The following is a 13,373-nucleotide window of genomic DNA, read 5'->3' on the forward strand; positions in this document are numbered from 1 at the left end:
GCTAATTTTCTATTTTTAGTAGAGAGACGGGGTTTCTCCATATTGGTCAGGCTGGTCTCTAACTCCCGACCTCAGGTGATCTGCCTGCCTCAGCCTCCCAAACTGCTGGGATTACAGGCATGATGGCTCTTGCCTGTAATCCCTGTGAATTTTAATGGAGAGGGCTTCCCTGTGAAGTTTAATGGAGAGGGCTACCTTATTTCTCTAGCTCCTGGGAGAGCGCTCCCTGGAGCACCCAAGCCAGCCCCGGTAGGATCATCGGTGTTTGTGAAAGAGTGAGTGGAGAGGCACTCTGGGATAGGATTTCTTTTATTTATTCACTGTAGCAATAGCGTCCTGAATTAACTTTCTCTCAGCTACTAGCACATATTCCTTTTATACATAGCCCTTTATACAAATGAAAAAAAAAAAATCCCTTTTAAGCTGCTAAGGTCCTTTTTCCTCCCAGGGTGCCCTGAAAACCATGAAGGAATTTTAATGAACGATGTTGGAAAGACGGGCGAGGCTCAGTTGGATCAGCAGATGCGCCAAGAAGAACCTTTGCCGGAACATCCACAGGACAGTGCTAAGTTGTCCAGGACACAGCTGGTGCTGCGGCGAGGGCTTCTGCTCCTGGGGGCCTTCTTAATCTTGCTGGTGGGGATTTTAGTGAGATTCTATGTCAGAATTCAGTGACGTGGCAGGAAAGAAAGTCAGGTCAAGTGATGCTTTTGAGCTTACACACAATTCACAGGCCCACCAGTGACAATTTACTTTGAGTTAATGTCATTCAGGTGTGCCCATGGATTCTGAGGGTTGGGAATGCAAAGATACATTTCTCTAAAAAAAGAAAAAGCAACTAAGGTTAAAAGCTATATTGTGGCCCAAGACACTGTCTGAAAGATGACATGAGTAATATAATTCACCACTATCTGAACCAAGGACCAATGTGCTGACTGCATTGGCCAATGGCTTTGCTATTTTTTTAGACACAAACCCAGAAACTCAGTGCTTAAGAATTCATACTGCCTGAATTATGTAAAATATATTTTACAATATATCTTTCCTTGGGCCTTAGATTACTATTCACTGGGCAAATGGTATTTGTTTTTGTTTTAATTTTTTTTTTAATAGATGGAAGTCTTGCTCTGTCACGCAGGGTGGAGTACAGTGGTGCGATCATAGCTCACTGCAGCCTCAAACTCCTGGGCTTCAAGCAATCCTCCTGTGTCAACCACCAGAGTAGCTGAGACTTCAGGGGTGTGCCACCATGCCCAGCTGGCATTTGTTAATCTTCATTTGAGGTCTAGATCTAGGCACTGTGGGCACTGAAAAACAGTCGGGAAATCTTTGGAGCTGTGGAAATCCAGACAAGGACTGATAATTCCTGGCAGGGGTGTGTGCGTGACCTACTGCAGCCTCAACCTCCTGGGCTCAAGTGATCCTCGCATCTCAGCCTCCTGAGTAGCTGAGACCACAGGCGTGTGCCACCATGCCTAGCTAATTTTTTATTTTTTGTAGAGACGGGGTCTACCTGTTTTTTCCCAGGCTGGTCTTGAATTCCTGGGATCAAGCGATCCTTCCACCTTGCCCTCCCAAAGTGTTGGGATTATAGGCGTGAGCCACCACGCCTGGCCAGAGGACAAAATTTTAATAAAGGTCTTAGCTTAAGTAGTAATCCTACTTCATTAACCTTCCTGGGGCGGGGTACGCACCGATAATTCAGCAAGCCCCAGTACATACTAAGTATGCTCAGTGCTGTGAAAGTGGATTACACCAAATTAAGTCATTCTTATCACACCCAATTAAAAGTCAAGAAGCCAGGGATAAAAGCACCCCAGGCACATAACTTTAATCTAGTAATGTAATTCTCTGCACATCCAGCTGGTGAAACTGCCTGCTGTAAGCTGAGACCAGCTTTATCCATAACTGCTGAGATAACTTGCTGAAGCTCTAGGAATAATTTCGCCTGCCCGGTTGCTCACCAGTTGTAGCTTGCCAGCTCCCAGGACCCTTCCCGGTGCCAATAAACTTTCTCAAAGAGCTATACTGACATTTCTTTTGATAAAACCTCCAGCCTTCTGTGTTGTTCCGACATACCGAGGACCACCTGGTCTACATGGATGCCCTGAACTGCAATTCTTTCTTCCCAAATAAAGCATTAAATGGAGATTTGCCTGTACACGTTTGACTTAGTGCTAGGATGGATATAATGCTCTAGGCATGGCCTTTTCCTGAAATAACAAAATCAGAAAAGTTACCCGCTTTGAGTAAAAAACACCCACGTGCTGATTTTGGTTGGGGCCACCTTAAGGTATCTCTACCCTTAGTGCCTTCTTCTTGGGCCACCAGGCCCAGTCTCCAGGAAGGCAGATAAAGGCTTGCACTGTAGCCCTCGGGGTTGGGCCTGGGGGCAGGGGGCAGACACTGCAGAGGCCCCTCCCCAGCTCCTTGTCAGGAACTCTCGAACCCTGTCACCATTCCCCTCGCACAGGACTCCCTGTCCTTCCCCTTGCCAGGTAGGGCAGGGACCCCCCGGGGATGAGAGGAGTTTCCTTCAATCAACAGCCACAGATAGCGGCTGGTCCCACCCCGGGCCGTCAGGAGCAGGGAGGCTGGGGTGTCTGGGTGTCTGGCCGCCAGGAGCAGGGAGGCTGGGGTGTCTGCGAGACCGGACCCCTCCTCTCCCGGAAACACCTGAACCCGCAGCAAGCCCAGGCCAGAAGAAGCATGAAAAGCGCTAGACCCGTACTCCGCGGGGGAGGATGGAATCACCAGCTCCGTCCTGTCTGCCCACCCTCTAGGCATTTTGCTCTTCCAACGTGACCCACAAACTCTCCGGATAAAAACCCGTGTCATCCAAAAGCACATGAGGGTCCTCCCCCGCAGGGACCCCTTCCCCGAGCCCCCTTCATCAGCCCCCAAGGGCCCTCCCGGTCCCCTCCCGCAGGGTTCTGCGGGCGGCATCATTGCACTGGGCGTCTGGAGAGGGTCCGGGTCTGGGCTGGGTGGGGCCGAGCCGTCCTCCGCCCTTCTTCCCCGCGCTGCGGTCCCGCGCCCGCGCCGCCGCCAGCCGCTCCCAGCCTCCGCACGGAGGCCCCCGCGGCCGCCGAGCTCCCAGCCGCCGCCAAGGGCCGGCCCCCATAGCGGTCCGGGCCCTCGGATGGCGCGACCGCCTGCGGGGCCTGCGGGGCGCTCTGCCCCCGAACCTGCAGCAGGCGGCAGCCGAGCTGGCGGCGCTGGCGGGTCCCGTGGTGAGTGCGGCTGCCCGGCGCCCAGCCCGACGCCTCCTGAGCAGCTGCCGCGCGGGGGTGGGCGCGGGCTTCCAGGAGGGAGGGCGACTGTGAACGCGCCTTGCTTTCTGCGCCTCCGCAGTTTCTTGCTCAGTTGATCATCTTGCTCATCAGCCTCGTCAGCTCCATCTTCTGTGGACATCTGGGCAAGGTCGAGCTGGACGCTGTCACGCTCGCCGTCACGGTGGGTGCCTGATTTCGCCCCTGTAGCAGCTAACGGGCGGCCAAGGTTTAGGATTTGAGCGGTGTCCCCGGGCGCTGTGGCTCACGACGGTAATCCCGGTCCTTTGGGAGGCCCAGGTGGGAGGATCGCTTGAGCTCAGGAGTTCGAGACCAGCCTGGGCAGCATAGCAAGACCCCCGTCTCTACTAAAAATACAAAAATCTACTAAAAATACAACAATTATCCCGGCGTAGTGGCACCGCCTGTGGTCTTAGCTACTCGGGAGACTGAGAGAGGAGGATCGCTTGCGCCCAGGAGATGGAGGCTGCAGTGGGCTGAGATCGCACCACTGCACTCCAGCCTTGGCAAGAGAGCAAGACCCTGTTTCAAAATCGAACACACAAGGCCGGGCGCGGTGGCTAACTCCTGTAATCCCAGCCAGCACTTTGGGAGGCCAAAGTGGGCGGATCACCTGAGGTCAGGAGTTCGAGACCAGCCTGGCCAATATGGCAAAACCCCCCTCTACTAAAAATACAAAAATTAGCCGGGTGTGGTGGCGGTCACCTGTAATCCCAGTTATTCGGGAGGCTGAGGCACGAAAACCGCTTGAACCCAGGGGCCTGAGGTTGCAGTGAGGCGGAATTTTGCCACTGCACTCCAGCCTGAGTAACAGAAGGAGACTCCGTCTCAAAAAAAAAAAAAAAAAAAAAAAAAGGAAAGAAAAAACATCAATTTGAATTGTATCATGTCTTATGCATCTTCGTTTACAGGTCTGGCACTGACCTGTGGCTTACCATTACCTGATTAGATTTGGAAGGAGCTTGTGTCAATACTTAGAAAAGGGTAAAACTGAAAAAACTGCACTTTTTTCTATTATGAAATTCAATCAGCAGACTTTTAGGTAATTTAGGTTGTTTGCCATTAATTGGATTACACAGTGCATTCAGCTCCTACCCTTTTACCCTTGTGGAAAAGCCTCTCCCTCGGGTTGAAATCATGCTTCCTGGGACGTCTCTTCCCTGGCTTTTGTTAGTGATGTGGAAAGTTGCTTCTTCCTGCGCGTTTCATCCAGGATTTCAGAGAACGTGGGAAACACTTCTGCTGGTGATGGTAGGCGGCTTTCCCCAGTCTCGGAAAATGTCCCCTGTGTCCCTGTGAGGTGGGAACACACCCTAAGAACACGGAGGGCCACTGGAGCTTCTCATTTGGCTTCATGGGAGAGAAGACCTTGCCAGGTAGAATCAGTCACATTTTATTTACAGGTCTGTTATTTGGTGAGCTAATTGGGTTAAGGGACATTTTTGCTTCCTTTGAAACTTTAGACTGGGGCTCTAGGAAGAGGCACGAAGGCAGAGGAGATTCGTATACATGGCTGGTGGGGACATTTCCTGCTGTGTCCCTGCAGGGCCCAGGATTGGGGTCCAACTTTTCTGATCACTGCTTGCCAACCATCACTGCGCCCAGGGCGCTCCCTCGGTTCACTTCTGAGCCGTCTGTCACTCCTCCCTGTGGATGACGTCTAATGGCCAGTCAGCTGCCTCGTTCAAGAGGACTCAGCACCTGGGTGTCCATTCTTCTCCTCTCCCCGATTCTGCTGTCATCCCTGGGGCGTGGGCCCGACCCTGTGGCCCACAGTTACAGCTTTCGTTTTTGAAAGGGTTCAAGACCATGTAATTGGCCGAAAATGTCCACATAGGTACAATGACCAGATAGCCACCTACTCTTAACCTAGGATTGAGAAACTGGGGACTTCACCTGGAGACTTCGGGGTCTTGTTTTAAGAGCAGGAGGATGCACTCGGTGTTAACGAAGTCGGCCCAGAAGGGAAAGCAGCACAGCATGAGGATGAGGACTCCTCTCTGCATATGATCCCCACGCGCTTGAGGTTCTTGCCTCCAAAGGACTTGAGGAAACAAATGCGCTGCTAACAGCATATGCCGGGCAGGCCGAGGCTGGAGGCCCGCACCACAAGCAGCCCCTCCCAGGGGTGCCCGCCCTCCGCCCCGGCAGCCCTGTTTCCCATCATCTGCTCCCGCCCTCCCCACCAACAGCTGACAGCATTGGGGGAGCTTCTGAGCCAGGGACAACCAGTGAGCCAGCTGGCCCCTGTGGCATTTGACACGTGTCCTGGGACAATGTGTCCCTGCTCCCAGAAGCTGGGACTGTTAGCATGGAGGGTATAGGCAGCAGAAACTGAAGCTTAGAAGAGAGTTTTCAACATTGGGGGAGACAGATGCTGCAGGAGAGCGTGTGCTGTGGTAGAAGGTGAAGTTGTGGGGGACTCTGAGGGCCAGGGATACTGGGGGAGGGTGCAGAGGAAGAAAAGCACACACTGTAGGCTGAGAAGGGCGGCTAGGGAGGCGGCAAGAATTTTGGGGGGTGGTAGGTCATGGAGGCCAAGGCAGTGCTCTAGAAAGCAGGGATGGCTAAGTGGATTAAGGACGGCCAAGGGCTTACCTGAGGATTTTGTCACAGGAGGCTGGGAAGAGGCCAGGCCCAGTAGGCTGGGCAGGAACGAACAAGGCATCAATGGGAGCTGAGTCAGGAGTACAGGCCAGGCCTGAGTACAAAGAACACCTTCAAGAAGCTTGGCTTGAAGGAGGCCAAGAGAGAAGGAGGGGTGGTGGTGAGGGAGGGCGATTTTAGGGTATGGGAGACCAGACTGGGAGAAACAAAGGACAAAATGCCCTTGAGCAGGTGGCCCCAGAGGACAGCACTAGTCAAGCTGACTCTGCTGTTTTTTTGTTTTTGTTTTCGTTTTTTTGTTTTTTTTGAGATGAAATCTCGCTCTGTCGCCCAGGCTGCAGTGGTGAGATCTTGGCTCACTGCAAACTCTGCCTCCCAGATTCAAGCGATTTTCCCAATGCAGCCTCCTGAGGAGCTGGGATTACAGGCGTCCACCACCATGCCTGGCTAATTTTTGTATTTTTAGTAGAGACAGGGTTTCACCATGTTGGTCAAAATTGTCTCGACAACTTAGTTGAAATACCACTGCCCTTGGTCAAAGGCGGAGGAGTGCAGAGCCCCTTATACGGAACGGGCTACAGAAATTCCTGTGGTTAGGCTGGGCACAGTGGCTCACGCCTGTAATCCCAGCACTTTGGGAGGTTGAGGCGGGCAGATCACCTGAAGTCAGGAGGTCGAGACCAGCCTGACCAACATGGCGAAACCCCGTCTCTACTAAAAATACAAAAATTAGCCAGGCGTGGTGGTGGGTGCCTGTAGTCCCAGCTACTTGTGAGGCTGAGGCAGGAGAATCTCTTGAACCCGGTAGGCAGAGGTTGCAGTGAGATATTCTAGGAAGAGAACAGACTAATTTTTAAGATAACTGTGAAAACAAAATTTTTTACCTTTAGACAAATGTTCATAATATAAAAGGATTAACAAAAGTGTTTTTTTAAATAAAAGAACATTTATTTATATTCCACCTTGTTCCACAAATAATTTGAACTAGTTTACACAAACACTTCCCTAAAAGAAGGATAAATAAATAGCTGTTAGAATTGGGTCAAAGAAACATGGGTGGAAAAGCCTGGAGCCGGGGGTGAGTTGGCATGGGATAGCCTGGAAATCGTGCTGAGGTTTTTTTTTTTTTTTTTTTTTTTTTTTTGAGACAGAGTCTTGCTATGTCGCGCAGGTTGGAGTGCAGTGGCCGGATCTCAGCTCACTGCAAGCTCCGCCTCCCAGGTTTATGCCATTCTCCTGCCTCAGCCTCCCGAGTAGCTGAGACTACAGGCGCCCGCCACCTCGCCTGGCTAGTTTTTTGTATTTTTTTTTTTAGTAGAGACGGGGTTTCACCGTGTTAGCCAGGATGGTCTCGATCTCCTGACCTCGTGATCCGCCCGTCTCGGCCTCCCAAAGTGCTTCGATTACAGGCTTGAGCCACCACGCCTGGCCCGTGCTGAGGTTTTATGGAAGCCTTGATTTGCGGGAAGGGCAGGCCTGGGTACTGAGCCTCAGCCACATTCCCCTTGACCCTCAGAAGGCAGACACCACGACATGGAGCGTGGTAATCTGGGCAGCTTGCCGCCAGAGACAGAGTAGCAATTTTTGTTCCATCTTTTATAAAGTTATGTGTTGTAAGCAAGAGGTCTAACGTCAGAGCTGAGTTTGATAAAAGCTTGTGACAGCGGAAGCCGCAGGGCCCAAGGCCGTGGTCCTGCTTACATGGTTAGACTGAGTCCTGGGGGAGAGTAACGCATTTCTCATTTCTTTGTGCTGGGAGTATTCAATATCTTCTTTTCTTTTATTTCTTTCTCCTTTTTTTTTTTTGAGACAGGATCTTGCTCTGTCACCCAGACTGGAGTGCAGTGGCACAATCACAGCTCACTGCAGCCTCAAACTCCTGGGCTCAAGTGATTGTCCCACCTCAGCCTTCTAAGTAGCTAGAACCACAGTTGTGTGCTACCATGTCCAGCTAATTTTTTTTTTTTTTTTTAAGACAGAGTCTTGCTCTGTTATCGAGGCTGGAGTGCAGTGACTCACTGCAACCTCCATCTCCCGGATTCAAACGATTCTCCTGCCTCAGCCTCCTGAGTAGCTGGGACTACAGGCATGTGCCAACACACCCGGCTAATTTTTGTATTTTTAGTAGAGACAGGGTTTCACTGTATTGGCCAGGCTGGTCTCGAACTCCTGACCTCAGATGATCCACCTGCCTCAGCCTCCCAGAGTGCTGGGATTACAGGTGTGAGCCACAACACCCGGCCAATGTCCAGCTAATTTTTAAAAGTTTTGTAGAGATGGGGTCTGGTCATGTTGCCCAGGCTTCAGTATCCTTCCAGCTATTTGAAACTATCTGTGATTGTTTACTGCAGTCATCCTGCAGTGTGGTGAACACAGGCCTATTCCTTCTGTTTAACTGTAACTTTGTATCCTTTAACACATCTCTTCCTATCCCCTCCATCCCCCTTACCCTCCTATGTGACTTTTTTTTTTTTTTTGAGACAGAGTCTTGCTCTGTTGCCCAGGCTGGAGTGCAGGGGCACTGTCTCGGCTCACTGCAACCTCTGCCTCCCAGGTTCAAACAATTCTTGTGCCTCAGCTTCCTGAGTAGCTGGGACTACAGGTACGTACCACCACTCCCAGCTAATTTTTGCAGTTTTAGTAGAGATGGGTTTTGCCATGTTGACTGGGCTGCTCTTGAATGCCTGGCCTCAAGTGATCTGCCCACCTCGGCTTCCCAAAGTGCTAGGATTACAGATGTGAGCCACCGTGCCCAGCTCTGTGTGACTTTTTAAAACACAAAACTTTTCATAAATTGACATGCTTTACCTTTCTGTTTTCCTGGCAGTCTAAGGGGTTTGGGAGCTTTAGTCATGCCCCTCTCCCCTGGCTGGAATTCAGTGTCGCAGTGTGAGTGTATCCTCATTGTGCCACAGCCCTCCTGGGGCACGGTTAGATGGAGACCCCGGTCTCGTGGGGTCCCACTGGGCAGTGTGTGTGTGGCCTGTCAGTTACATGGTGGGGGCTGGAGTTTGTGTTCACCAGGCCAGAGTCGTGGTCAGTGAAGAAGCTAACTCACATCACCACTAACTGTGAGACCCAGGACGCAAGCGAGGGTCTTTCAGCCCCTCACCCTGCGAGCCTCTTGCGCCCTACTTGCAGGCTACACTATGTGGCCTTGATTGTCAGGGACTGGGTGAAGTCTGGTCAAGAGGGTGACACAACTAGTCCTGTTCCTCACTGGAGGACTAAAGCTTGGGATCTGGGAATCAACCCAAATGTCCATCAGTGACAGACTGGATTAAGAAAATGTGGCACACTGGCCGAGCGCGGTGGCTCACGCCTGTAATCCCAGCACTTTGGGAGGCCGAGGCGGGCGGATCACAAGGTCAGGAGATCGAGACCACGGTGAAACCCTGTCTCTACTAAAAATACAAAAAATTAGCCGGGCGCGGTGGTGGGCGCCTGTAGTCCCAGCTACTCATGAGGCTGAGGCAGGAGAATGTTGTGAACCCGGGAGGTGGAGCTTGCAGTGAGCCAAGATTGCGCCACTGCACTTCAGCCTGGGCGACAGAGCAAGACTCTGTCTCAAAAAAAAAAAAAAGAAAAAAGAAAATGTGGCACATATACACCATGGAATACTATGCAGCCATAAAAAAGGATGAGTTTGTATCCTTTGTAGGGACATGGATGCAGCTGGAAACCATCATTCTCAGCAAACTATCACAAGAACAGAAAACCAAACACCACATGTTCTCACTCATAGGTGGGAACTGAACAATGAGATCACTTGGACTCGGGAAGGGGAACATCACACACCAGGGCCTATCACGGGGAGGGGGGAGGGGGGAAGGATTGCATTGGGAGTTATACCTGATGTAAATGACGAGTTGATGGGTGCTGACAAGTTGATGGGTGCAGCACACCAACATGGCACAAGTATACATATGTAACAAACCTGCACGTTATGCACATGTACCCTAGAACTTAAAGTATAATAATAAAAAAAAAAAACCTTGGGATCTGAAACCAGACGTCCCAGACTCAGGTCACCATCTGAGTAACTTGGGCAAGGGACATACACTTTGATACACTTTGTGTAACTCATGCTACCCAATACAAAAAATGAGATGAATGGTCCTAGCACCATGTGCATGAGGGGCTTAGGGCAGTGCCTGGCACATAGTATGTGCTCAATAGAAGTTTGCTGTTATTATTACCAACTGCACATCCTACTGGCAGATCGGGGCATCACCTTTAGATGTTAACCACAACCTAACTTTATTTATTTTTTATGTTTTTGAGACAGGGTCTCACTCTGTCACCCAGGTTAGAGTGCAATGGCATGATCTTGGCTCACTGCAGCCTTCACCTCCTGGGTTCAAGCGATTCTCCTGCCGCAGCTTCCCAAGTAACTGGGATTACAGGTGCCTGCCATCATGCCCGGCCAATTTTGTATTTTTAGTAGAGATGGGGTTTCACCATGTTGGTCAGGCTGGTCTCAAACTCCTGACCACAAGTGATCTACCCGCCTTGGCCTCCCAAAGTGCTGGGATTACAGGCGTGAGCCACCGCACCCGGCCCACAACTTAACTGTAAATATAGAAATTATAATGTGCTATACTGTTTAAGAAAAACTAGATTTCATATTTCCCCAGTTGACACAAGGTGGTTATCGTCCTTTAGTCAGAAGGTACATTTTTGTTCAATAATCAATAAGGATAGATGTAGACACCCATTTGATCTAAAATACAGCATACATTTAAAATACAGCCTTGGCCTCCATGACCTCCCGCCCCCCGAAGTTCTTTAGAGACAAGCTTGTTGAGGTTCCTCCATGAAGAGGGAGCTGTCTGATGTGACCCTGAACTGGCGTCGCCTCCAGAACATCTGCCACACCGGCTCTGTTGTTGCAGGTGGCGAAGGTTACTGGGATTGCAGTTGGCATCGGCCTAGCCTCAGCTCGTGACACCTTCATGTCTCAGGTGAGGACCACCCTCCCCCACATACCGTTTTTTGGCAGTTACCTTTCATAATAGAGACTTTCTAGGACCATCCACCCTATGGGTTTTGTTGCGTTTTATTTGTCAAATACAGATGGTCCCCGACTTCGATTTTTCAGCTTCGCGATGGTACAACAGCGACACGTGTTCAGTAGCTGCACTTCAAGCCCCATACAACCATTCTGCTTTCCACTTTCAGTACCCTCCAGTAGATTCCATGAGAGAGTCAACACTGTATCACAAATAGGCTTTATCTAAGATGATTTTACTCAGCTGTGGGCTAATGTAAGCGTTCTGAGCACGTTTAAAGTGGGCCAGGCTACACTGTGATGTTTGGTAGGTTAGATGCATTCAATGCATTTTCAACTCACGATATTTCTAATTTACAGTTGTGAGGTAGCTAGGTAGCCCGTTGTAAATCATGGAGAATCTTTTTAAAACATTTTATTTTATTTTATTTTATTTTATTTTGAGATGGAGTCTCGCTCTGTTGCCCAGGCTGGAGTGCAGTGGCCGGATCTCAGCTCACTGCAAGCTCTGCCTCCCGGGTTTACGCCATTCTCCTGCCTCAGCCTCCCGAGTAGCTGGGACTACAGGCGCCCGCCACCTCACCCGGCTAGATTTTTGTATTTTTTAGTAGAGACGGGGTTTCACCGGGTTAGCCAGGATGGTCTCGATCTCCTGACCTCGTGATCCGCCCGCCTCGGCCTCCCAAAGTGCTGAGATTACAGGCTTGAGCCACCGCGCCTGGCCTAAAACATTTTATTTCTATTTTTGGAGGCAAGGTCTCCCTATGTTGCCCAGGCAGGTTGGACTTGAACTCCTGGGCTCAAGAGATCCTCCTGCCTCAGCCTCCCATGTAGCTGGGACTACTGGAGCAAACATCTGTTCCTGGCTGCAAATGACTGGAAATACAACCAGGGTCGGCTGGGTGCAGTGGCTCACGCCTGTAACCCCAGCCCTTTGGGATGCCAAGGTAGCAGATCTGACCTGAGGTCAGAAGTTCGAGACCAGCCTGGCCAACATGATGAAACCCCATCTCTACTAAAAATACAATGGTGGTGGGCGCCTGTAATCCCAGCTACTCAGGAGGCTGAGGTTGGAGAATCACTTGAATCTGGGAGGTGGAGGTTGCAGTGAGCCGAGATCCCGCCACTGCACTCCAGCCTGGGCAACAGAGCGAGACTCCATCTCAAAAAACAAAAACAAAAACCAGCACAGTCAGCTTGACTAGTGCTGTCCTCTGGGGCCACCTGCTCAAGGGCATTTTGTCCTTTGTTCCTCCCACTCTGGTCTCCCATACCCTAAAATCGCCCTCCCTTACCACCATCCCTCCTTCCCTGCTGGCCTCCTTCAGGCCAAGCTTCTTGAAGGTGTTCTTTGCACTCAGGCCTGGCCTGCACTCCTGACTAAGCCCCCATTGATGCCTTGTTCGTTCCTGCCCAGCTCACTGGGCCTGGCTTCTTCCCGGCCTCCTGTGACAAAATCCTCAGGTGACCGCTTGGCCGTCCTTATTCCATTTGGACATTCCTGCTTTCTAGAGCACTGCCTTGGCCTCCATGACCTACCACCCCCCGAAGTTCTTGCCGCCTCCCTAACTGCCCTTCTCAGCCTACAGTGTGTGCTTTTCTTCCTCTGAACCCTCCCCCAGTATCCCTGGCCCTCAGAGTCCCCCACAACTTCACCTTCTACCATGGCACACGCTCTCCTGCAGCATCTGTCTCCCCCAATGTTGAAAACTCTCTTCTAAGCTTCAGTTTCTGCTGCCTATACCCTCCATGTTAACAGTCCCAGCTCCTGGGAGCAGGGACACATTGTCCTAGGACACGTGTCAAATGCCACAGGGGCCAGCTGGCTCACTGGTTGTCCCTGGCTCAGAAGCTCCCCCAATGCTGTCAGCTGTTGGTGGGGAGGGCGGGAGCAGATGGTGGGAAACGGGGCTGCCTGGGCGGCGGGCGGGCACCCCTGGGAGGGGCTGCTTGTGGTGCGGGCCCCCAGCCTCGGCCTGCCCCAACATATGCTGTTAGCAGCGTTTGTTTCCTCAAGTCCTTTGGAGGCAGAAACCTCAAGCGCATGGGGATCATATGCAGACAGGAATCCTCATCCTCATGCTGTGCTGCTTTCCCTGCTGGGCCGACTTCATCAATACCGAGCGCATCCTCCTGCTCTTAAAACAAGACCCCGAAGTCTCCAAGTGAGGTCCCCTGTTTCTCAATCCTAGGTTAAAAGTAAGTGGCTATCTGGTCATTGTACCTATGTGGACATTTTCGGCCAATTACATGGTCTTGAACCCTTTAAAAATTGAAAGCTAGCCAGGCGCGGTGGCTCACGCCTGTAATCCCAGCACTTTGGGAGGCTGAGGCGGGTGGATCATCTGAGGTCAGGAGTTCAAAACCAGCCTGGCTGACATGGTGAAACCCCGTCTCTACTAAAAATACAAAAAAATTAGCTGGGCGTGGTGGTAGGCGCCTGTAATCCCAGCTACTCGGGA

The 13,373-nt window shown here is 51.2% G+C and overlaps 2 protein-coding genes across 44 annotated transcripts in view; both read left to right on the forward strand.

Annotated features, from left to right (window-relative positions):
- Positions 1-2,149, forward strand: part of SLC47A1 (solute carrier family 47 member 1) — a 46,585-nt gene extending 44,436 nt beyond the window's left edge. For all 41 annotated transcript variants that reach the window (XR_012425356.1, XR_012425353.1, XR_012425351.1 and 38 more), the window contains one exon: positions 449-2,149. Coding sequence is in view for 35 of the 41 variants with exons in the window: in XM_074018776.1 (XP_073874877.1) it covers positions 449-675 (227 nt within the window). In the remaining 6 variants the exon portion in view is untranslated. The remainder of the gene's footprint in view (positions 1-448) is intronic.
- Positions 2,150-12,804: 10,655 nt separating this feature from the next.
- The window catches only part of LOC141406927 (multidrug and toxin extrusion protein 2-like), a 41,698-nt gene continuing 41,129 nt past the window's right edge, over positions 12,805-13,373 (forward strand). For all 3 annotated transcript variants that reach the window (XM_074018805.1, XM_074018806.1, XM_074018808.1), the window contains exon 1: positions 12,805-13,076. The gene's annotated coding sequence lies outside the window, so the exon portion shown is untranslated. The remainder of the gene's footprint in view (positions 13,077-13,373) is intronic.

The sequence above is a fragment of the Macaca fascicularis genome, chromosome 16 (genome assembly GCF_037993035.2).
Source record: "Macaca fascicularis isolate 582-1 chromosome 16, T2T-MFA8v1.1".
Classification (NCBI taxonomy): Eukaryota; Metazoa; Chordata; class Mammalia; order Primates; family Cercopithecidae; genus Macaca; species Macaca fascicularis.